At 44.6% G+C, this 25,933-nt stretch overlaps 1 protein-coding gene across 1 annotated transcript; it reads right to left on the bottom strand.

Moving 5' to 3' along the window:
• Positions 1–24,771, bottom strand: LOC119801681 (ATP-dependent RNA helicase DDX19A). Its single transcript, XM_038312292.2, has 12 exons — positions 24,629–24,771; positions 21,351–21,399; positions 17,862–17,912; positions 16,119–16,254; positions 10,304–10,396; positions 5,657–5,759; positions 4,788–4,902; positions 3,709–3,886; positions 3,153–3,390; positions 2,000–2,162; positions 1,435–1,626; positions 1–1,061 (listed from the first exon to the last, which is right to left on the bottom strand). The coding sequence occupies exons 1-12, from the start codon at positions 24,683–24,685 to the stop codon at positions 1,000–1,002; spliced, it is 1,437 nt and encodes a 478-aa protein (XP_038168220.1). The 5' UTR covers positions 24,686–24,771; the 3' UTR covers positions 1–999.
• Between the last annotated feature and the right edge of the window lie 1,162 nt (positions 24,772–25,933).

Genomic DNA, 25,933 nt, shown 5'->3' with positions numbered 1-25,933 from the left:
TATCATACACAATCTTTAATGCACATATATTAGTCTAGTAAGCATAAAAATACAAATAACAAACCATGATTAGTAAATTGCTTCTCATAATTTAAAAATTTCTGAAAATGATGTGTTATCACTGTGCCTTATCTAATCTTATTCATACAATGTATGAAGAAATCCATAAGTCTGCTAACGGCATAATGAATATTTTTTGTTTGGTCATAACTTCCTTTCTAAATTGCTGTTGGCATGAAATCCCATGGCTTAGAACCAAAGAATGAGCCAGGTCCAGAATAGATGGCGTGGGAAGAGAAGGGAAGTCAGGCCCCATCTTCAGTGGGGTTGTCTACCCAATATACCAATCAGTCTCCCTTGTGAGTCTGATTTCACTGACTTCCCTCTTGTCTACCAATCTGAAGAATAAAGCGGCAGCCAAGATGATCACCAGGAGGAAGAGAGAAAGGGCTATGAGAGGGATGGGCACTCAGGGCTCTACTGGCACTATAAAAGGCATCTAAGCTATAGCCAGGGCTCTCCTGGTCTCTGAACCACCTTTTTCTCTGCCATTTATTCAAGGCTGGAGGTTGGTCCGAACACATGGAGCCAGAGAGTGGGCAACAAGTTTTAGGCCGAAACATCACCAGTCGCAACCATACTGCCATAGAAGAGACAATGTGGCTTTAAAGGGAGACAAGGTCTCACTTTGTAGCTCTAGCTGCCCTGGAACTCTGAAGACCAGGCTGGCCTGGAATGGCAGATCCTCCTGCCTCTACCTCACAAGTGCAGGGATTAAAAGTCTGCGCCACCACATGAGTCTAAACTGCAAAAATTCTCCTTGCATGTCCCCACACTGTTTGCACAAATCTGTCAGTTCCAAACGTAATTCTGAATGAGGTAGGTAGTCTCTACTCAGGCCTTGGTCTTGGAGGTGCCTGTCAAGGCCTATGCCATGAAAGCTCCACGCTCCCAGGCAGGGACAGTGCTGAGGGTGGCGCCAGTTGCTGGTGAAGCTGCTCAGTTGGCTATTTTCTCGATCTCATCCAAATCGTCTGTGTCCAGTCTTTCTATCTTCTTATCTGAGGGAAGAAAGATCGGAAGACCACCGTGGACTACCATGGAAATGCAACGGACGTCACCCAGAGCAGCATGGCAGTCTGGGGAGGCGCCTCGCTGTGGGACAGTGATGCTTCCTCCAGGCACAGGGCAGGCTTCCTGAGCCTGAGTAGCTGGCAACAGGGCCCTGGTCACTGATACCGACTTCCCAGGGAGGTTGTCAGGTCCCTAGGCAGGTGCCAGGGCACTGATACTCCAGTCCCTGAGCCCTGAAGTGCAGGTGCTCTCCCTGACAAGGCCCAGGTGGAGGCAGCATATGCAGGGACAAAGGAAACCTCCCCTCTCCCACACTCCCCTCTGAAAAGGGTTCCAGGCACAGCCAACTCAAGGACTCACTAAAATGCTCCTGGATTCTGTTGAGGATATTCATGCTGTGCTTGCTGTCAACCATGTTGACAGCCAGACCCCTCTTGCCAAAGCGGCCCGTGCGCCCGATGCGGTGCAGGTAGGTCTCATTGTCCGGGTTCCCATCCTTGTCCACAGGAAGGTCAAAATTGATGACGACAGACACTTGTTCAACATCAATACCTGCACAAAGGGGTTGGAGGGAGGCAGGCAGGGGAATAGGGGGACACCGTCAGCCACACACCCACTTCCACTGGAGACATGGCTCCGGCTGGTCATGTCTGGGCTGTGGGCACTAAAGAGGATGCCTACAGGACGGTAGCCTCGGCAGAAGAACAAAAAGCAAGTGTCTGGAGGCCTGAGTTTCTTCACACCAAGGCGGGACTGCCGGCTTCTTCCCAGTGGTTCTTCCTGCCCAAGGGGAATGGGTCTCTCCTACAAAGGGATGCCCCTACCTAAAGCCCTCCCACCTCCATGAGACCACGGATACAAGCACTTTCCTTGCTCACAGGGCCTGGGACCCCAAGCCTGGGGAACGGGGCCAGTCTCTGCTCACCACGGGCACACACGTTGGTGGTCACCAGGACCTTCTCTTTGCCTTCTCGGAAGCGCTCAATCACAGCTGCCCTCTGCTCCACCATCATCTCCCCACTCAGCAGAGCCACCTGGTGGCCCTCCTTGGAGAGCTCAGCTGCCAGCCAGCTAGCTGTTTTGCGGGTCTGGGGAAGAAAACAAACCAACCCCCACAAATGTTTAAGAAATATTAGTACCTAGAGGGACTACTGAAGATTCAGAAGTCTATCTGAAACTTACCAGCTAAACATCAAGTATGCTAAAACTGCCAATCTGACAGCACAATAGCTAGCAAAAATGCCATCTTCCAGAAGACCTGGGTTCAATTCCCAGCAACCACATGGTGGCTCACAACCATCTGTAATGAGATCTGGTGCCCATTCTGGCCTTCAGGAATACATGTAGGCAGATGCTGTGTACATAATTAATAAATAAACCTTTAAAAAAATTCATCTGTAATTCTAGCACTTGGAATGTTGATGCAGAAATACCTGAAGTTGAAGACTAGCCTGAGCTATATTTTGAGACCTTATTTCAAAAACAAAAACAAACCTGAATAGGTCACAAAAGAAATAAGGGAAATCAGAAATTCTACAAAACTATTACTCCATTATCCAGATTCCTTGAGATGTCTGGGTTGGAGCTTGACATGCTCTGTCAGAGACACGAAGGGATGGTTCTGAGAAAGGTTAGTCTCAAGTGACTAAACTGAATGTAATAAGCAATCCTCAGGTTTAACTGCCTCAGGTTTAACATAAGGCCATAAATAAGGGGCTGAAGAGAACATTTTGCAACTTTAATCCCAGCACTAAAGAGGCAGAGGCAGGAAGATCTCTGAGTTTGAGGCCAGCCTGGTCTAACAGTATTTTCAAGTGCTTCTTCCGGTGACAATTTAATCATAAGCAACTTCTTTTAGATTTCCTCAATAACACATCCCCTACAAATAGATACTGTTCTGGCAATGCTGTGTTAAAACTATGTAACTTCAGAACATGGCTATCAAAGAAACCAGCTTCCCCATTCCCACAAGCCAGTTCCTTGCCACACAGAGAATTTGGTCCTCTTGAGCAAAGGAAGTGGGGCTGAACGAAGGTAGGACAGTGAATATCCCCTGCAGGGCAGCCGCAGCTACTCACATGGCAGAAGATCATGGCTTGGGCGATGGTGATGGCCCCGTACAGGTTGCACAGGGCCTGGAACTTCTCCTCTCTGTTATTGCAAACGACATAATACTGTTTGATGGTGTCCAAAGTCTCCTCTTCACGCTTAAGTTTGATGATGTTGGGGTCTGGGACCACCTTCTGGGCAAACTTCCACACTGTATCTTCAAAGGTGGCAGAGAAGAGCAGCATCTGGCAGTTTCTGGGCAGCATCCTGCAAGTGGAGGCCCAGGCACTTTGCACGACTTCAAGCTTTTTGCCAGAAGGAACACAAGCCCAGCCTCCGCAGCCTAGATGGGCTGCAGCCCCACAGGCTGAGTGGGATACAGAGCATCCTGAGGAGGGAGGAGCAGACCAAGCGTGGTACTGGGCTGAGTGAGGGTCCCAGGTCTCCCTTCTCATCCCAGGCTGGGAGCATGCTGAGAGCTGTTGTGGAAATGGCCCATCACACAAATACTGCTGCACAGAGCAGAGCAAAGAACCCAAAGATGCAAGAGGAGGCTTTGGAGGGTCCTCCTGATCCAGTTCCTACCTCTGGATGCGGATGCTCTGGTCTTGGTGGCCTTGAGTTGCTATCATCACATCAGCCTCGTCCAGAACAAACACCTTGATCTTCTTGGGGTCAATGAACTTCAGCTTGGAGCACCAGTCCAGGACAGTCCCGGGGGTGCCAATGACAATCTGCTCACTGACCTTCTGACCTCTGTCCACTGTGGAAAGACACGCTTTCTTCAGGTATTCCGAAGGAAAGCCAGCTTTGGAAATAAAAGTCTTACACATCTCTCAGACTGTAAGAACAAATCAATTCCAGATTTCAAAACATATGTGAGGGCTGGTAAGATGACTCAGTGAGTAAAGTCACTTGTTCAATCCTGGGAACCACACGGTGGAAGGGAAGAACTGACTGCACAGTCATCCTCTATCCTACACACACACACAGTGGCTACCATACTCCCACCACATCAATAAAACACACGAGGGTCATCCTTAATTAAGTCTTGCTTTCTTCAGCTGTGAAATAGAACAATGCCGATATAGTGCATTGTAGACAAAAATGTGCAAGTTCTTTCCTTTCTCCTAAAAATTCTGAAAAAAACTTTTAATGGGGGGAGGGGTAGTGTTTTGCAAACCTGGTGTCAGAAGGAGCTCCAGATCCCCTGGAACTGGAGCTATAGACAGTTGTTAGCTGCCCCATGTGGGTGCTGGGAAGAACAAGGGCTCTGAACACCGGAGCCCTCCCCCCGCCCTCTCCTAGTCTGAGCGCCATGCTGTGTTTCTTCATCACCGTCCGCCTTCCCATGCGTTTCACTTCTTTCTCCTGCACTGGCAGCCCAGTCAAGGACCCTGGCACAGACTTGGCTTTGCTTTCTGGCCTACAGACGTTCATTCTTCTTGTATACCTAGTGTTCCTAAGGTCAAATCTCTATCACACACACACCTACTCAGAAACTTCAGCTGACTCAAGTTGTAACTGATATAACTGTATATAAAGTTACTGATGCATGCACAATAACCTTCCATTATGAGAAATTAATCATGTTGTCAGACATGGTAGGTCAGGATTACAAATTCCAAGACCTCTGTTCAGGTTTCACCTTTATTTATACTCACATTTATTGCCTCTAACAGCATAAGCTAGCTTCAGTTCTGGATGAAATTTGCCCATCTGCTCAATCACTTTTCCCGTTTGAAGTGCCAGTTCATATGTCGGGGACAAGCACAAACACTGGCGGAGAAACCACAGATAAGTTCAGCCATAAACAACAGGCCTAAGCCCACAAGCATACCTATGCTATTTCTGATGGAGGATTCTCATTGGCTTATTTAATAAGCAAACTCCCTTGGCCAGCCCTTGGGTGGGTGGAGTAGACAGAACAGGAAGAAGGAAGTGAGGTAGATGGCTCAGTCAGATGCCACGCCTCTCCTAAGTGAGGCAGACTGCCCGTGCCTCTCCACAGGGAGAGAGATGCCATGAAGCCAGCCACCAGATCAGACATGCTGAATCTTTCCCGGTAAGACACCACTTTGTGGTGTTACACAGATTATTATATATGGGTTAGTCAAGATGTGAGTAAGAGGCTGAAACTAATGGATCAGGCCGTGATTAAAAGAATACAGTTTCCGTGTAATTATTTCGGGGTAAAGCGAGTGGCGGGATGCAGCCCGCCGCTCCTCATTACCTATTACCTCTTGAAATAGTGCAGGGGATCTGCTCCTCAAGCAGACCCACCGCTCACCTGTATACAAATGCCTCTGTAAGGAACCCTGCCCTAGTGAGTGCCCAGGGTCGGTATTGGTGGAGGCCTTAAGAAACCACTGCTTATAGTTGCTGTCTCCAAAAGAATTCTGCCCTGTCAAGACCTGAAGCACTAACTGCTCTGCAGGAGCCGATGACTGAGGTGCCATGTTAGTCAGACCTCATCAAATGGCGGTACTCCAGGATCCCAGGTTCAGCCAGAGCCCCAGGCTTCTACACTCACCTGAGGGTATCCGTCTGCTGGTTCCACTCTGCTAAGCATAGCTAAAACAAAGGCGGCTGTTTTCCCGGTACCAGACTGAGACTGGGCAATCAGGTTCTGTGGGCTGCATTGACAAAGAATAGAAATAATTTAATATTGGAGCAAGGTATGGTGATCCATGCTTTTAATACCAGCACTTAGGAGTCAGAAACAGGTAGATTACTGAATTCAAGAGTAGCCTGGTCAACAGTAAGTTGCTGGTCAATCAGTGCTACATGGTGAGACACTCTCTCAAAAAAAAAGTTAATATTGGTTAAACATAATGAAACTTCCTGGGCTGGAGAGATGGCTCAGAGGTTAAGAGCACTGGCTGCTCTTCCAGAGTTCAATTCTAAGCAATCACATGGTGGCTCACATTCATCTATGAGATTTGGTGCTCTCTTGTTGCATGCAGGTATACATGCAGGCAGAACACTGTATACATAATAAATAAAAAAAACTTAAAACAAAAACCAAACATTGTCAAACTCTGCTGGGCAGTGGTGCTGCACACCTTTAATCCCAGCACTCAGAAGGCAGAGGCAGATGGATCTCTTGAGTTCGAGATCAGCCTGGTCTACAGAGTTCCAGGACGCCAGGGCTACATACACAGAGAAACCCTGTCTTGAACTATCCCCTCCCAACACCCCAAAAAGAACTAGTTCAGGACAGTTAGGATTATACTAAGAAACCCTGTCTTGAGAAAAACAAAACAAAACAACAGCAACAAAAATCAAACCAACCACACACAAAAAACAAAACAAAAACAAAAACACGGGGGGCTGGAGAGATGGCTCAGAGGTTAAGAGCACTTCCAGAGCTCTTCCAGAGGTCCTGAGTTCAAGTCCCAGCAACCACATGGTGGCTCACAACCATCTATACTGAGATCTGGCGTCCTCCTCTGGCGTGCAGGCGTACATCGAGGCAGAATGTTGTATACATAATAAATAAATAAATCTTAAAAAAAAACATAAACAAAAACACCAAGTAATCAAACACTGGAATGTTTTTTCTTAGAATGAATCTCTCAAGTTTCTTCATATTATCTATGTTTCTGCACTGAATAGAAATTAACATTAAGGATGCGTGGCAGTGGCGCACGCCTTTGATCCCAGCACTCAGGAGGCAGAGGCAGGCGGATCTCTGGGAGTTCGAGGCCAGCCTGGTCTTCAAGAGCTAGTTCCAGGTCAAGCTCCAAAGCTATACAGAAACACTGTCTTGGAAAACAAAATTAACTTTAATACATTATTTTTTTGGCAATGCTGAAGACTGAACCTGTGCCCTGCATATGCTATTCAAGCAATCTGCAATTCAGCTACATCTCAACTCCTACATTCTTAAAATGCTTTTATTCATTCATTTATGTATGTTTGTATGTCTGTGTACATGCAAGCGTGAAATCAGAGGGACAACTCTTCTTAAACTTTGCTTCTTTCCTTCCACCACAGTGGCCCCAGGGACCCATCTCACAGGGGTCAGTTACTGAAAAGTGCACGTACCCTGAACCACTTCACCAGCCCCATTTTATTGTTAGTTCAAAAAAGGAATCTCTGTGAGTTCAAGGCCAGCCTGGTCTACAGAGCAAGGCCCAGGGCGGCCTGAGCTACACAGAGAAAACCTGTCTCAAAAGAACAACCCCACACACACAACAAGAAAGAGGAAATGATTATTTAGATGGGGTCACACCAACAAGATCCTCATTCTTGACTCTGGAGTATCCCAGTTTCTGCTTCAAACGTCCCAGGGGGATCAAGAATGCAGAGTGAGATCTGGGCCACACAAGTCCCAGGGCATGTTTTCTGCTGTTCCTGTTTCCTGCTATATAATATGCCCCCGAATGTCAGATCTGTCTAAATGCCCTCTCTTCCCGTCCTTACAGATAATTTAAGACGCTGACTCAGGTGGCACATTTTATTCAGAGTCTTATTATGTAGCCCAGAAGGCTGGCCTCAGACTCATGACCCATGATCCTGCTTCTGCATACTGAGTTCACAATTGGCTCTAATGGGTATTTTAAAAAAAACCTTTACAATCTATCTCAACTATCCCAATCCCATGGTGCTTTGTCATTAAAAAGAAAGAAGCTGCCAGGTGGTGGTGACGCACGCCTTTAATCCCAGCACTCAGGAGGCAGAAGCAGGTGGATCTCTGTGAGTTCGAGGTCAGCCTGGTCTACAAGAGCTAGTTCCAGGACAGGCTCCAATGACTACACAGAAACCCTGTCTCAAAAATCAAAAAAAAAAAAAAAGGAAGAAAGAAAGAAGCTGAGCTAAAAAGGTTACACAGACTTGATGGGGGTGCGCTGTGAAAGGGAGGGAGGGACCAGTGTCCACCCTCTCCTTCTGAAACCTCAGACTATGTGAGCCCAAAATGCTTGAGACATTAAACTAGGTCTTTGCTACTTTACTAATAAAAACAATCTGGAAAGGGGAGAAGGAATCAATAAAACCAATTATAAACCTTAAAAAAAATATGCGAGCTACCCTTCAGAGCCTTAGATAATTGCACACAATGAAAGCACAAAGACACCTGAAGAGATAACAACCAATCTCAGGGTGGCATTTGCTTCAGAGGAGGTAGGCAAAGGGGTGGGAGGGGAGGGTTTATGGGCGGTTCCACATGCAACTGGACTAATGTTATATTCTAAAGCTAGAGAGACATTACTGGTATCTTTGGTATACTTTTGGTTGCAGAGCTCAAAAATTTCAACGTAGTATTTTTGGTAATTATTTTATGTGAATGGGTTTCACTTACATGTATTTCTGTGCACCAGTTATATGCCTCTCAGACTAGAGTTATATACATGGTTGGGAATCACAATGTGGTTGCTGGACACTGAACCTGGATCCTATGGAAAAGAAGCAGGTATTCTAACTGCTAAGCCATCTCTCCAGCCCCTCAAAATAGTTTTGAACCAAATTTGTTTTTATTTTTGAAGAAGGAGAGACTAAACTTAGTTTTCAAGAATGCAAAGCAAGGGCTGGAGAGATAGCTCAGTGGTTAAGAGCATTGCCTGCTCTTCCAAAGGTCCTGAGTTCAATTCCTAGCAACCACATGGTGGCTCACAACCATCTGAGATGAGGTCTGGTGCCCTCTTCTGACCTGCAGACATACACACAGACAGAATATTGTATACATAATAAATATTAAAAAAAAAAAGAATGCAAAGCAAGGGTCAGGAATGTTAGCACACACCTATAACCCCAGCACTCGGCAGGATGAGGTAGGCAGATCTCTATGAGCCAGCTCCAGGTAGGCCAATACTAAATAGTGAGACTCTATCTCAATAAAACAAAAATGAGTGGATGAATAAATAAATTTTGAAAATGCCAAGTAATTCCTCTACCATGAAGTACATTCCAAACTCTGAAGTAATTTTCAAATATTGTTTCTGGATTTATTTATTCATTTATTTAATTCTGAGACAACATCTCGCTGCAGTCTAGTCTGGTCTGGAACTGGAAACCCCTTACACCAGTCTCCCAGAGCCAGAATTACTGTGTGATCCAACATATACCCAGCTCTAAAATAATATCTAAATATAAGAAAAAATTTAAAACAAAATTTTAATAACTGTCTAATAAAACAGTGGCTCTCAAACTTTGGGGGTTCAACAGTCCTATCATAGTGGTTGCCTATGACCACTGGAAAACACAGACATGTACATTACCATTCACAACAGTAGCAAAATTAGCTAAGAAGTAGCAATAAAAATAATTTTATGGTTGGAGAGGTCATAAAACATGAGAAATTCTATAAAAGGGTCACAGGAAGGCTGGTCTAAAATAAAACACTATTTTTACTGATAAATGGAAACAGTAAGAATTTTGTCCATAGAGTTGTAAGAGCTAGCTTAGTAGTTAAGGGCACTTTCTGCTCAGGACCCAAGTTCTGTTGCCAGCATTTACGTAGGGTAGGGCTCACAACCACATGTAACTCCAGATCCAAGAGATCCAATGCCCACTTCTAGATGTGTGGACATCTGTATTCACACATGCACATACCCACACACAGATAATACATATCTACATACACAGTTATAAATAAACCTTTATTAAAAATGATTTACTATTTTTATATTCAGTGCATTGGTGTTTTGCCTGCATGTGTGAGGGTGTCAGGGCCCCTGGAATTGGAGTCACAGACAGTTGTAAGCAGTTATGTGGATGCTGGGAATTGAATCCCGGACCTCTGAAAGAGCAGCCAGTACTCATAACCACTGAATCATCTTGCCAGCCCCTAAAATTAAACCTTAAAAAATATATTTATATAAAAAAGAAATGTGAGTCAGTCGGTGGCAGCGCACGCCTTTAATCCCGGAATTCAGGAGGCCGAGGCAGGATCTCTCTGAGTTTGAGGCCAACCTGATCTACAGAGTGAGTTCTAGGACAGTTAGGGACACACAGAGAAACCTGTATTGAACGTAACAATATGAACAGACAGAAAAACGCAAGAAAAAGAAAAAAGAAATATGTCAAAATCCATGTGGTTTTCCCTGTACTTCTAAAGCTCTTTTCCTGAGAAAGCAGGTTGTCCCAGACAGCCTGTTTGTGCCCAGAAACACAAAAGGCATCCGTGAAACCCTTGGTTAAACCAGCTATGAAGAGGTACAGCTGGGTCTGTACTCACGGTTCAGCAAGCATCATGGGCAACGCATTCTCCTGGATCTTGGACGGTCGATTGAAGCCCATGGCATAGACTCCTTGGAGGAGCTGCGGTTTCCTGGGAGGCAAGGTAGAGACAAGATGGGTTTTTAGCATTAAAATGTTTTTAGACATCTTACCCTGGATCTAACAAGACATGTTGCTTCCTATCTCAATCAAACTATTATTCTAAAATTTACATTTATTTATTCTCTATGTATACATGTATTTGTGTGTCAAGGCTACCATTAATCATTCTAATCATCCTACCCTTTTTGTTGTTGACTTTTGGTTTTTTGAGACAGGGTTTCTCTGTGTAGCCCTGGCTGTCCTGGCACTCACTACAGCCCATCTTGACTCACCTCTTGAGTGCATCATCACAGTTCTGCAGTACCAGGGCTTTGTGCATGCTAAGCTCTCCACCAAGTCAAGTACACTGCTATCCTAAAAGTCTTATTTTTTGGTTTAGATGCCAAAATTGAGTCCAAATTTTGTGTGCCCAGTTGGACTAAAAAATAGGGCAACCAAAAATAAAAAAGTGATTAAGTCAGTTTCTATGGTAACCAGGTAAGTGTGGTATTTAGACAGATGTGATTATGTCTAGTCAAAAATCAAGACTAGAGGGTGGAGGGGAGGGGAGAGAAGGGGGAGGAGGAGGGGAAGGAAGAGGGAGGAGGAGGGGAGGAGATGGAAATTTTTAAATATAAAAAAATAAACCATGAAAAAAAAAATCAAGACTAGATTAAGAGAGGTGCTGCGTGTGGTAGATCATGCTTGTTATCACAACACTTGGTAGACTAAGACAAGAGGACTGCTGGAAATTCAAGGCTAGCCTGGGCTACTGTGCAGTAGTCTAAAAAACAAGACTAGAAAAGCACCAACTTCTTAATTTGTTGTTTGCTTTTTGTTCCCGTCTCCAGAGTGCTGAGATGATAGGCCTGCACCACTACTTTTGACTTATACATGGCTGATGATCATACCCAGGGTTTCAAGCACTCTACCAACTGAGCTACATTCCTAGTCCTGGCAACAAGCTCTTAATCAACTACATAGCAAACAGCAATTAATATTACATTTATATTGTGTTTACAATAAGTTCTCTACTACCCCTACATTCACAAAACATCTAACAAACCCACACAACACCCTTTACTTATCTTTTTTATGTATTTATCATTACCGTGCCTACGTGCATGACACACATGTGAGTGTGGGTCTCCCCTACTGTGGCCCATGCACATGTGGAGGTTACAGGACAACTTTTAGGAGTTGGTTCTCTCCTTCTCCCGTGGATTCTGGATGTCAGACTACAGTTATCAGCTTGTATAGCAATGTCTTTTATCCACTGAGCCATCTCGCCAGCCCAGAAGGCTATCTGCTTTTGTTTTTTAAAGGAAAGAGTTCATATAACCCAGACTGGACTTGAACTCACTATGTTGATGAGGGTAGCCATGAATTCCTGATTATTTACCTCCACCTCTGTCTTGAGAACCTGGATCACAGATAGATGCTCAGCTTTTCACAGAAAAGCTAATAGTTGGGCATGGTGTCTCATACCAATAATCCCAACACTTAGAAAGCTCAGGTTAAAGGATAGTTTCAAGTTGCATACTATCCTGGGCTACACAATGAGTTCCAGGTCAGTCTAAGCTACTGAGTGAGGCTTTACCTTTTAAAAGGGGAAGTAGGGGCTGGAGAGATGGCTTAGCGGTTAAGAGCACTGCCTGCTCTGCCAAAGGTCCTGAGTTCAATTCCCAGCAACCACATGGTGGCTCACAACCATCTGTAATGAGGCCTGCAGGAAGAATACTGTATACATAATAAAAATAAATAAATATTAAAAAAGGGGGGATTAGGGGAGGACTAGGAAGATAGCTTAGTTGAGTGAAGGCACCCGTGAGTTTGATCTGTCAGATGGACCCACATGGTAGAAAGAGGTAACTGACCCCGACAAGTTACCCTGTAACTTCTGCACATGCACACACAATAAATGCAATAAAAGACAAAGGGGCTGGAGAGATGGTCCAGCAGATAGGAGCACTGGCTGCTCTTCCAGAGGACCTTAGTTAGATTCTCGGCGCCCAGGTGGCAGCTCACAACTCCAGGTCTATGGAACTGACCACCCTCACCTGGCATCTAAGGGAACCCGGCATAAAAAACATATGTGGGCAAAACACCCACACACATAAAAATGAAAATTTTATATTTTAAATAAAAAATGCTTAAAAAAACAGGCAGTGGTGGCACATTCCTTTAATGCCAGCAGATCTCCGAGTTCAAGGCCACCTGGTCTACAGAGACAGCAAAGACTGTTACACAGAGAAACCCTGTCTCAAAAAAACAAAACAAAATAAAAAAGCCAAACCAAATTAAGAAGTTCTCTAAGTTTTCTCCACCTCTGAAAGGTAAACAATTCTGGCATATGTAGACATAAAACCTTTTAGTTTTCTCTATCTGGTAACAAAGACAGCCTCTAACTTGCTTGTTTTTTAAAAAAAAAGTTACTACCTAATTGGGATTCACCAACCCAAAATGTTCCACTGGTTCATTAGTTTTTTGCATTTCAAATCTTTTAAGTATAAAATAATCCATGTTGGGCATGGTGGCAAACACTAGGTGGACCTAGTGTTTGAAAGGCGCGTGGGGATGTCAGATTCCCAGCTTGCTGGCCAGCCAGCCTAGCCAATATGTAAGCTATGAGTTCAGTGAGAGAGAGGCCCTGTCCAAAAAACAAGGTGGTAAATGGTAAGCGAAGACTCCCCAACATCAATCTCTGGCCTCCAAGTGTCTGCACATGCATTCCCATGACAAGTATACGAACGCAAGCCACACAAAGAATGAGAAAACCCAAACAATAAAATAACTAAGTACTCTATGCAATCTGGGTTCCATCCAGTTACCTTATAACGAATATATAAGAGAAAACCTGCCAAAGACGACAATTCAAGCTCCAAGCACTAGCTCAGATCTTTAATTGCAGCACTTGGCTGGCCAAGGCAGGAGAATCTCTGTAAGTTCCAGGCTAGCCATGTGGCTACATAACTCAATTCTTTCAAAAACAGCTGAATTGAGAGGGCAAGTCTTTTGGAGGAATTTAAAACGCTGAGCTCAGAACTCGCTCAACAGTTGAGACAACTGGTTACACCTGTAATCCTAGCATTTAGGAGGCTGAGACAGAAGGATCACTGAATCCTAGGACTAACCTACACTACCTAGTCTTTAGCTACCTCAGGCTAGGTAGTGAGACCTTAAAAAAAAGGGAGGGGGTTGGGGGGGCTGGAGAAATGGCTCAGTGATTAAGAGCACTGGCTGCTCTTCCACTGGCCCTGAGTTCTGTCCCCAGCATTCCCATGGTGACTCACGCCATCTACTACAGTCCCTGGCGGTCTACTGCCTTCGTCTGACCCCACCCCCACAGCACACAAATGGTGCACACACATTCATGCAGGCAAAGCACTCATGCAAAAAATAAAATAACTAAAATAATTTTTTTTCAGGATGTTTGTGGTCCATCACTCAGGAGACAGCGGCAGGTGGATCTCTGAGGTTGAGGCCAGCCTGGTCTACAGAGTGAGTTCTGGAACAGACAGAGCCACACAGAGAAACCCCCGTCTCAAAAAAAAAAAAAAAAAAAAAAAAAAGCAACAGATGATTGATGAATAAAACCTCTGACAAAGGACACTTTAAAGTCTAATTTCCTGAAACCCTTAAAAGTCAGACTTTAAGGGCAGAGGATATAGCTCAGTTGGTGGAGGGCTTACTCTGCCAACAGCCCCAAAATCGAATGAACCAGGCCTGGTGGCACATTCCTGTAAGCCTAGCACCTGGCAGGTAGGGGTAGGTAGGTCAGGTTATCCTCAGTGAAAGGGAGTTTGAAGCCAGCATGTGCTATATGAAACTCTTATCAAGAAACGGTTGGGGATTTTTGGGTTTTTTGTTTGTTTGTTTGTTTGATTTTCGAGACAGGGTTTCTCTGTAGTTATTGGTGCCTGTTCTGGAACTAGCTCTTGTAGACCAGGCCAGCCTCGAACTCACAGAGATCCGCCTGCCTCTGCCTCCCAAGTGCTGGGATTAAAGGCGTGCGCCACCACTGCACGGCCAAACAGTTGTTTTTTAATAAGAAAAAAATGATTGTGATAAGATAGCTCAGTTGGCAAAGTGCCTGCCACACAAGCATGAGGGCCTGGGTTTAAATGTCTAGTGCCCACATCAAAAGCCAAGGGGTAGTGGTGCAAGCCTGTAACCTAAGTGCTAGTGGGGGTGGAGACAGGAGGATCCCTGGGATGTCAAGCTCAGTGGATGTCCTCCGGGTTTCTCTCTCACACACACAGTACTTGACAAAAGCTACATCCATCTGGCATTCTCAAGCAGTCAGTGCAGTGGTGTCAACTACAGACAATGCTTTGTCTCCTGCCAAATAATTAAATACAGAAAACCCCTTCTGAGAGCTGGTAAGTACGCTTTGTCAGTAAGTGGTTCCTTCCCTCAAAGCCTGGCCCATCAAAGGTTTTGCTGCATTCTAGGAATCCGGGCTCTTTAGACACTTTCTAAAGAGAAGACTAATGTTTGTAAACCCTGTGGTCATCTGAAGTTCTTACCTAATAAAACATGTTCCTGACATCCAGAAATCGCCTGTTAGTCAATATTTTATTCAAAGTTCTAAGAGTATTTAAAACAAACAAACAAAAAAAAGACTTTCAGCTCTGCTGACTCAATCTGCAGCATTTCAGGGTCTATAAGAAAGTCACGTGCTGTGGTGCACACCTACAGACCTAATTACCCACGAGGCTCAGGGGGGGAGCAAAGGCTTGCAAGTTACATAGTGAGAGCCCACATGCACGCTGTAACCCAGGCAGATCCTGAACTTCTGATCTCGTACTTCAAAGCAGCTAGATCATGGGCCTCCATCACCACCAGGCCACTCTGAGATTTAGTATCCAAAGAAAAAGAAAAAAGCTATACTGGAAGAAAAAGGGCAGCAAAATGAATGAATGAATGAATGAATGTATGTGAGAAGACCATCGCTGTAAACTTATTCATACAGTTTCATTTGTCCCAGGCTGGCCTCAAACTTGCTCTAGTCCAGAATGACCTTGAGTTTTTTTTATCCTGCTTGCACAATCTCCCAAGTGCTGGGATTACAGCGGGTGTGCCTGCTTTGTGAAGTGCTAGGGATCAACAACAGAACCTCATATTTGCTAAGCAAGTACTCATTCTATCACAACCCTCCCACACTAATTTTTGAAACATATAGACTATTTGTTTGTGGATTTTTTTTTTTTTTTTTTTTTTTTTTTGGACAGGATTTTTCTCTGTAGCCTTGGCTGTCCTGGAATTTATTCTGTAGACCAGGCCAGCCTTGAGAACCACCTACTGAGATTAAAGGTATGTGCTACCACCATCCATCAAATCATGTAGATTATTACCTACTCAAAGATGTAAATATGATTTAAAACAAAACAAAACAAAACAAAACAAAGAAACCCTTTTATAAAGCCAAAGCCAAAGTCCAGAAGAATGTAGCACTGGCTGTCTTAGAACTTACTCTGAAGACCAGGCCTGCCTCTGCCTCCCAAAGCCGTGTGCCACCACCACCAGCAGCAGCAGCAGCAGCAGCAGCTTTTAACTGTTGCTGCTGTTTCTGAGACAGGATTTCTCTAAGTAGTTCTGACTAGACTGAACTAACAGGGATCCACCTGCCTGCTGAGTGCTGGGATTAAAGGGCCACCATGCCCAGTTCAGAGATGCTTTTTCATTGGGACTGGGTAAGTTAACAGCTGTTCAAAGCAACGGATACTCACAGACGAAGCTCTTCGAAAGACTTCACTGAGTAGAGAGGCGAGCTTGGGTCCCTCTGCAGGACTTCTACTTGGTTGGTGTTATCCACAAGATTGCTTCTGATCAGCTTGTTGAGTAAAGACTGAGCAGCTCTGTCCTCTGTTGGGAGGAAAGCAGACTTTCTTCACCAACAGGAGGCAAGGCCACCCTTGAGAAAATACTGTCTCCCCATCTCCACATCAGACCTTGACAAGCACTCACAGTGGAGGTAAGCCCAGCCCCACTCCCTTTCCATTTTTAATTTATTTGGAGATATTGTCTCACATGAGCTCACAGCACCCTTCTGTCACAGGGTCCTGAGTTCTGGGATTCCTGTCCTTGCAATGAACAAGCTATTTTTTGTTCTAAACCTCATTTGCCGTAGTCTTCCAAACAGCTGAGACTGCAAGCACATGATGCTCCTTCATCACCCTACCAGCTAGAGTGACACCTTTTGTTTCTGTTTTCCACAGCTAGGGATAAAACTCAGAACACAAGACATGCGTTCTGCCCTTGAGGTGCATGTCAAACACGCTTTGTTTGTGTGTAATGTGCTTGTATGAGTACAAAGGTGTGCATGGATACTTGTGTACATGAGTTTGGAGGTCAGAGATTGAGATCATGAATCTCCCTCAACTGCTCAGTCCCCTCATTTTTTTTTTTTTTTTGTTTTGTTTTGTTCTCCAAGACAGGGTTTCTCTGTGTAGCCCTAGCTGTCCTGGAACTTGCTCTGTAGACCAGGCTGGCCTCAAACTCACAGAGATCCGCTTGCCTCTGCCTCCCAAACCTGAGATTAAAGGCATACACTACCACTGCCTGGCAGCTGTCCCCTTATTTTTGAGATGGGGTCTCTCAATGAGCCTAGAGTTATTTTAGACTGGTTTGGCAGAAAGCTCAGGAGCCCCCTGTTGTCAGACCACCTCCACCACCAGAGCTAGGCTCACAGATGCATGCTACTGCTCCTAGTTACCGTGTGGTACAAACTGGGGGTACAAACTCAGGTCACGATTTTATGGGGGGCAGGGCACTTTACTGAATGAGCCACCACCTTCCCAGATTTGACACACCACTATTGAAGACATTTTTTTTGGCTTCAAGGACAACACACTCTTGTTTTGCAATATTATTTGAAGATGTGTTACATTTGCTTATGTTGTGGCACAGTTGTTTAATAATGCAAAGATGTGTTGCATTCCTTTGTTACATTTGTTTAACTCTGTGAAGCTGTGTTACTTTGCCTGCCTAAAACACCTAAATGGTCTAATAAAGAGCTGAATGACCAACAGCTAGGCAGGAAAGCAATAGATGGGGCTGCCAGGCAGAGAAAATAAACAGAAGGAGAAAAAGAGAAGAGGAAAGAGTGAAGAAAAAGAGGAGATGAGGATGCCAGGGGCAGCCACCCAGACACACACAGAATAAGAAGGAAAGAAAAGATATACAGAAATAAGGAAAGGTAAAAGCCCAGGGCAAAAGGTAGATGGGCTAAGTTAAGAAAAGCTGGCTAGAAATGAGCCAAGCTAAGACCCGGCATTCATAAGATGGAATTTGTCTCCGTGTGATCATTTGGGAGCTGGGTGGTGGGACCCAAAGAGCAAAGAGCAAGAAACCAACTGTGCACTCCTCATTTCCCTCACTTCCTGTCCTCACAACTCAAGTGGCTCCAGCTCCACGTGGCCAAGTCCTGGACACAGCAAGGCTCTCGCAGGAGAACATCAAAGAACGGTTACCTTTCTCTTCCTCCTCAGTCTTCTCCACAGAGGTGCTGGTTTTGATAACACCTGCACAAGAAAACAGCTGTCATTAGAAAGGCAAACACTAAACCCACCTACAGGTTGGGACAATGTAAACATTAACAATAAAGTGAACAAATTGAAGTACTGGCTTTTTATGTTTAATAAATTTTATGTTTATGAAGCATGTTCAGAGAATAAGAAAAAAACAAACTTAGAATCACAAAAATACTTCATTTCTGACTTAGTTATCCTAAAAAACAGCAAAGCCTTACATAGCAAATTGTATTCCCTATTTTTTCTTTTTACCTCTAAGACTAGAAAAACTCAATCTGACTAACAGACACTCTCAGGCTCTGTTGACAGAAATATAAAATTGTAGAACACTTACAAAGAGCCGTGCATGGTGGTGAATGTCTGTAATCCCAGGACTAGGGAAGTAGACGCTTGCTTGCTCATGAATTTGAGGTTAGCCTGGTCTATATATAAATTCTACAAGGTTATATACTGAGACCCTGTTCCAAAAAAAACATTAAAAATAAAACAATCTTACAGAGGGTACTTTACGTTTTGTTTTTGAGACAGGGTCTCGTGTAGCCCAGGCGGGCCTGGAGTTTGCTTTGTGGCAGGGAATGATACTGAACTTCTGATTCTCCTGATTCTACTTCCAAGGGTTTAGATTACAAAGAAGCATCAATATGCCTGGTTTATATGGTACTAAGAATTAGATCCAGGTTCCTGCGTGCTGTCGAGCAGCCTACCAACTAAGATATATCCTCACCACCACTTTGAAAATATTTGTAAGACAGGTGATAGTGGCACAACCCTTTAATACCAGCACTTGAGAGGCAGAGGCAGGCAGATCTCTCAGAGTTCAAGACCAGTCTGGTCTACAGAGTGAGTTTCTGGACAGCCAGGTCTGTTACACAGAGAAATCCTATCTTGAAAAGCCAAGATGATGATGACGACGACGATGATGATGATAATGATAATAATAATAATGATAGGTAAAAACTGAATAAATGGGTAAAAATATTTGCTGCCAAACCTGATGACCTGAGCTCAATCTCCAGGTCGCACCAGGCAGACACGACCAGCGCCTTTAAGCTGTCCTCTGACCTCCAACTGTACACATGGCACATCATCCCTCACACACACAGCTTAATAGAATTTCTTAAGGACTTATTTTTGTCATAATTACATAATGTCTAAGCACATGAGTGCAGGTGTCCTTAGGGGACAAAAAGAAGTAGCTGTAGGATGTTGTGAGCCATCTGATATGGGTGCTGAGAATAGAACTCACAGAGATCCGCCTGCCTCTGCCTCCCGAGTGCTGGGATTAAAGGTGTGCGCCACCACCACCCGGCTCACAACTTTTTTTTTCAAATGCTTAAACTCTTGACCTAGCAAATCTATTCAGGGTAAATTATTGTAGAACTGCACTACACGATATAAAGTATTTAAGCTCACGGTTATTCTGAGACATACTGTTTCTAATAATATCAAACTGAGACAAACCCTAGATGACTGATTAACGATGTATCAACATAATGCAATGTTGTGCAGGTCAATATGAAGAGCATGTAAAGTTATACTGTTGCATGGGGAAAAATCAGGTATACAGTGCATTATCTTGTTACCTTTTAGAGGTAGGGAGTGATAGGGAGTGAGGAGCCGGAGAACAGAAACAATGAAAATATGAATCCCTATCTTTATTCGCCTTATATAAGGAAACTTTGGAATAATATTAAAAATTCAATGCCAAGTATAGTAACACAAATTTGTAATCCTAGCACTTGAGATGCTGAGGCAGGAGGAATGCTATGAATTCAAGTCCAGGCTCAGCTACACAGCAAGACCCTGCTATCAAAAATAAACAAATAAATAAATAACAAATAGACTTAAACAATTAAGCCAAATGAAACTAAAGTAAAACGCCACTAATAGTAGTTACTTCTGTGTTACGGATTTAACTGAGTATTCCTAAAATTCATTTATTCTGTCCTGATTCCCAGTACCTCAGGAGGGAAACTCATTCTGAAAATTGGGTTAAGTGTGTTCAACTCCAATATTACTGAACGCATATAAAAAGGGGAAAGCTAGGGCCGAGGAGTGACAGAGCATTTACCTCAAATGTTTAAGACTCTGAGTGTGGGCCTCAGCATTTCCAAGCATCCAGTCAATCAATTAATCAATAAAAAAAGGAATGCTATTTAGGAGCGCACCATGTGAGATCTGGGTATAATCATTAAAACCCAAGGAACACCAAAATCTGCCAGCAAAAGCCTGGAATAAGGTCTTTCTACAAGCCCTCAAAAACAACAAACTTTGCTGACACCTTGATCTTAGAATTCTAATCTCCTGGGCTGTTTGTTTGTTGAGAGAGTCTCATTTTGTAGCTCTGGCTGGCCTCTAACTCAGAAATCCTCCTGCCTCTGCCTCTTCTGGGAAGAAAGGCTTACACCACCACACCTGGCAGTTATTATGGCTTAAACTACCCACCTTTGGGGTGCTTTGTTAGAGATGCCCAGCAAATGAATACAGGCGGGCACAGGAACAATAAACTCTGGAGCAGCGTGGAAAGGAGGCCTTGTACCTTTTTATACTTTCTGCGTTTTGTTTGTTTCTGAGACAGAGTTTTGCTATACAGTCCTGCGGTGGAGTAGGGGAGGTAGTCTAAGAAACTTCAACAATCCTCCTGACCACCGGAATCACACGGGGGAGCCACCATGCCTGGCCTGAACCTAGTCAGGCTTCAAAGATTTTAATATCAGGTAAACAGGAACACAATCCAACAGTGGCGTGTGCGTGTTTTGTTCTGTAGATAGGGTTTCTGTATTAGTCCTGGCTGTCCTGGAACTCACTCTGTAGATCAGGCTGGCCTCACACCCATACCTCCACCTGCCTCTGCCTCCCAAGTGCTGGGATTAAAGGTGTGTACCACTACCACCTGGTTGTGACTTTTGTTTTTAAAAGCATCAGAAGCTGGGAAAATCTGGAAAACATTCCCTCTTCAGAAATATATGCTAATTCCTCATTTGGGCTCCATCCTAGGCTGACATCTGCTGAGCAATTCTAGCACAGGCCCACTGCTCACTGCAGCAGTGAGCGGCAGCACGCGCGCAGGTGCAACTCTGCGCCTCGTCTGCAGTTACCAGTGACGCAGGCACAACTCTGTACCTCGTCTGCAGTTACCAGTGATTCAGGTGCAACTCTGTACCTCGTCTGCAGTCACCAGTGATGCAGGTGCAACTCTGCACCTTGTCTGCAGTTACCAGTGATTCAGGTGCAACTCTGTACCTCGTCTGCAGTCACCAGTGATGCAGGTGCAACTCTGTACCTTGTCTGCAGTTACCAGTGATTCAGGTGCAACTCTGTACCTTGTCTGCAGTCACCAGTGATGCAGGTGCAACTCTGTACCTCGTCTGCAGTCACCAGTGATGCAGGCACAACTCTGTACCTCGTCTGCAGTTACCAGTGACTCACCATTCGTGTCTGCTTGGATTTTTTCTTCTTTGATCTGCAAACTGCTCATCTGAGTAAGAATAAAAGGAAACAGTAAGCAAGAGAACCAACCAAGGGAGGCAGTGGGGCTGCCTGGTGAGAGGTTAGCAGAAACTACTGCAGAGCTGGCTGGGGAGCTAGTTTGTTCTGCTCAATACAGAAGTGCTAAAAGCCTGGGCAAAAACATCTCATGTTTCCTCAGTAACATAAAAAGAGGAGGTGGGCATGGATTAAACATAATGGTATAAAGAGAAAGGGGGAGAAAGCCTTTGAGCATTTGCTTTTCTTCTGACTTACACTCTTTCTAGAACATATCCTAGTTTTTGTTTGTTTGTCTGAGTTTGGGTGATGCTAGCAGGGCAGACACAGAACTTGTGTCCTTAATGGCAGGCAGGCTACCACTAAACCATGCCCCAGCCTCTTTAACCCTATTTTTTTTTAAAATATTTATTTATTTATTATGTATACGATATTCTGTCCCCATGTGTGCCTGCAGGCCAGAAGAGGGCACCAGACCCCATTACAGATGGTTGTGAGCCACCATGTGGTTGCTGGGAATTGAACTCAGGACCTTTGGAAGAGCAGGCAATGCTCTTAACCACTGAGCCATCTCTCCAGCCCCCTCTTTAACCCTATTAACAGCAAATAAATTATAGTCCTCTATCCTTTTAACCTGCATGGTACGTTAGTTTAAAATGTATTACAATGAACTGGGTAAAGTGAAACAGGCCTTTACCTAGCACTTGGGGAATGGAGGCAGGAAGAACAGGAGTTGAAAGGCATATGAGACTTGCTTTAACAAAAAAAAAAAAAAAAAAAAAAAAAAAAAAAAACACCACAGGGGGCTGGAGAGATGGCTCTGAGGTTAAGAGCACTGACTGCTCTTCCAGAGGTCCTGAGTTTAATTCCCAGCAACCACATGGTGGCTCACAACCATCTGTAATGAGATCTAGTGTCCTCTTCTGGCATGCAAGCATACATGGAAGGAATGTTGTATACATAATCTTATTTAAAAAAAAAACAACAAAGTCAATGCCCCCATCAAACAAACCCCACAGGGTTTCTCTGTGTAGCTTTGGTGCCTGTCCTGGACCAGGCTGGCCTTGAACTCACAGAGATCCGCCTGTGATGTAGGTGTGTCTTCTATCTATCTGATGATTTCACTGGTTAATTAATAAAGAAACTGCTTGGCCTGATAGGTCAGAACATAGGTGGATGGAGTAGACAGAACAGGATGCTGGGAGTGAGGCAGATGCCTCGGGCAGTCGCCATGCCTCTCCTCTCTGAGACAGATGCCATGGAGCCAGCCGCCAGGTCAGACATGCTGAATCTTTCCTGGTAAGCCACCACCTTGTGGTGTTACACACATTACTAAATATGGGTTAAAGCAAGATGTGAGAATTAACTAATAAGAGGCTGAAACTAATGGGCCAGGCAGTATTTAAAAGAATACAGTTTCTGTGTATTATTTCGGGGCATAAGCTAGCCATGCGGCCGGGAGCAGGAATGCAGCCCATGGCTCTTCACTACACGCCTGCCTCTGCCTCCCCAGTGTACCACCACCGCCAGGCTGAGTTGTTGGTTTTCTAAGACAGGGTCTCTCTACATAGCCCTGGCTGTCCTGGCATACACTCTGTAGACAAGCCTGTCCTCAAACTCAGAGATTCACCTGCTTCAGCGTCCCAACTGCTGAGATTAAAAGTATGAGTCAATACTCTTAGCATGAACTGTTATCCTTCCTGGACCCATTATACTGCTCTGAGATTTGCTATACTTTGCTAAATGCATGTCTACTAGGTGAAAAGTGTATATGTGTTGGAGTGGTGGTGAAGTATATCTCAAGGGGATTTATATCAGGCTTCTGATAAGCAGAATGGCGAGGTCAAATACCCAGGATGTTTAGGTGGTATTGGTGACATTCACATCATAATGAGATTAGGGACATACTTTGCTTTTACCCCCTGCAGTGCAGGGGTAAAGTCCAACCGCCTTGTTCAAGTAAGTGTGACTTACAAAACTAAGTCCCCAGCTTTGGTTAGTACATTTAAAAAATCCAGAAATGTGGGTACGGTGGGACCCTCCTGCAATTCCAGATAAGACAGGAGGATTACTGAAGTCCAGGGGTTTGAGGCCAGACTGGATATCAGTGTGAGATCCTCTTTCTCAAACACACATAATTAAATTTAAAACAATTCCCAGTCACTATCTTTTAGGGATAATTTCATACTAAACATCAGATTTGAAGTTTCAGACTGGGACTCATAAGATAGCTCAATGGGTAACTGCGTGTCATCCAGCCTGACGAAGTGAAATCCATCCCCCACACACATGCATGCTTAAAACATACATACACAAAATACAATTAATGGTTTAAAAAATAAATACAGGAGCTACAGTGATGGTTCAGTGGTTAAGAGAGTTTGCAGAAGTCCAGGGTTTGGCTCCCAGCACCCATAGAAAGGCTCACGTCAGTTTCTATCTCCAGATCCCCGGAATCCAGCACCCTCTTCTAACATACAAAGTCACAAAAGATGGTGCAGATACACATAAAACAGACATAAGTAGATATTAAAAGAAAGTAGTTGAGGCCACCCTGAACTAAACAGTAATCTGCAGGTCATCTGGTCTGTCTCAAAAATAGAACAAAGGCATCAAATCTGTAACTCCAACACTTAAAGAGGAGGCAGAAAGAGACCCGGAATTCTGAAGGCTAGCCTCAGCTACACAATAAGTCAGAAGCCAACCCACACTAAATGAAACCCTGTCTCGAATGCACTACCACCACCATCATAAAAAAAGGCCTTAAAAAATGAAACTAAACGTCACTAAAATATTAACTAAACAGTCTGTATTTGTAGTTAAGTGAAGCGTTAAAGCAAAGCAAAACAAAAACCGTTGTTCTGGAGAGCTCCAAACTGCCAACCACATTAAGCATGAATGTAAGAACTGTTAGGTGAAAAGAGGTATAAACGCGCTCAAAAACTGTCCCTTAGCAATGAAAATGATGGCATTTGTTATGAAAGGTCAAGAGAAAGCCAGTTTGGATCCTCGCACACAGTGAGGACAGAGTCACCACGGGAAAAACTTTTCAGTCCACTCGGATAAGAAACTCGCAGCGGGTTTTCTGCGCTCTTGGAGCAAATCAGCACTAAGCGATTGCCCGCGGTAAAGTCCAGCGGCGCGCGGGCCGACCCGACTCGGAGGTCTCCGAGCTGGAGACGGCGGCCTCCCAAGACCCCTAACCCCGCCAGGCCACTGACCGACTTGACAGCGGCTTCCTGCTCGTCCACCGCCAGCGCCCAAGAGTCGGTGGCCATGGTCCCCAAGGATGGAGAGACCTGCCGAGAGGTTCCGGACCTCGCCAACCCCAGCCCGCGCCAAGCGCCACTCAGACGGAGCGGAAGAAGATGTGCGCGGAATTGACGTCAGTTCCTGTCCCGCGCGGTCTTCTCCCACCCGCGCTCCGCCCCTGCGTGGGTAAGCAAGCCTACTGGGCTAGGTGTGGTCTGATTGTAACTTAATTCCCAAGAGCTCTGCAAAGAGTAACTTAGTACTCACTGCATCTCTTCGTTTCACACTAAAATAATTCCTCTTTTTTGGTTCGTAACAAGGTTTCTTACAGTTAGCTGCCTTGAACTCGGTTTCCTCCTTCACTTCTCAAATGCCGAAATTACAAGCGATCCGACGCCTTCTACCGGCCTTTGCGGTCACGGACACAAACATGCATACATGTAATTAAAAATAAAATGAGCCGAGTGGTAGTAGCACAGGCCTTTAATTTCAGCACTTGGGAGGCAGAAGCAGGCAGATCTCTGAATTCGAGGCCAGCCCGGTCTACAGAGCGAGTTCCAGGACAGCCAGAGCTACGTAGAGAAACCCTGTCTCGAAAAACAAAACAAACAAAAGAACTCATCGTATACAGTACATTTGAATCATTTCTCAGCATCCCTATGTCATCTTTATTTCCCAGTTAGAGAAGTTAATTCTGACATCACACAGCCTAAACAACGGACAAATGTGACCATTGATTTCAGGACAACCCAGTTCTACAGCACAAGCCCAAAACCTGGGTTAGTTTTCCTCTTACCAATTCAACAAGCATGCATCTTAGAACCTTGCCGGTATCTGTCTGACCAAAGGCAAATGATCGAACCAATCACCAGAGGACAACACCCCTTTCCTGGGTACTTCTGTCCCGCTATTGGGCCTAGAACTGTCACCGAATCACCTGCTGGGATGGCATTATCAACTTCCCTTAGCATTGGCTCCCCTTCTCCTTTGCACTCCATATGTCTTCACATATAGTAAGCAACAAGACGGGGAGGAGTGACAAAATGCCATAAGATTCAGAAAGTAAAGGAGAGATATTAGGTGCTGGAATACTATTTGGCTCAGAAAAATGAAAAGACGTCTTACATTTTTATTATATAAAAGAAGCCTGGCCAGGGGCTAGAGAGATGGCTCAGAGGTTAAGAGCACTGACTGTTCTTCCAGAGGTCCTGAATTCAATTCCCAGCAACCACATGGTGGCTCACAGCCATCTGTAATGAGTTCTGGTGCCCTCT

The sequence above is a fragment of the Arvicola amphibius genome, chromosome 15 (assembly GCF_903992535.2).
Source record: "Arvicola amphibius chromosome 15, mArvAmp1.2, whole genome shotgun sequence".
Lineage (NCBI taxonomy): Eukaryota > Metazoa > Chordata > Mammalia > Rodentia > Cricetidae > Arvicola > Arvicola amphibius.
This window is presented reverse-complemented; position numbering and strand designations above follow the sequence as displayed.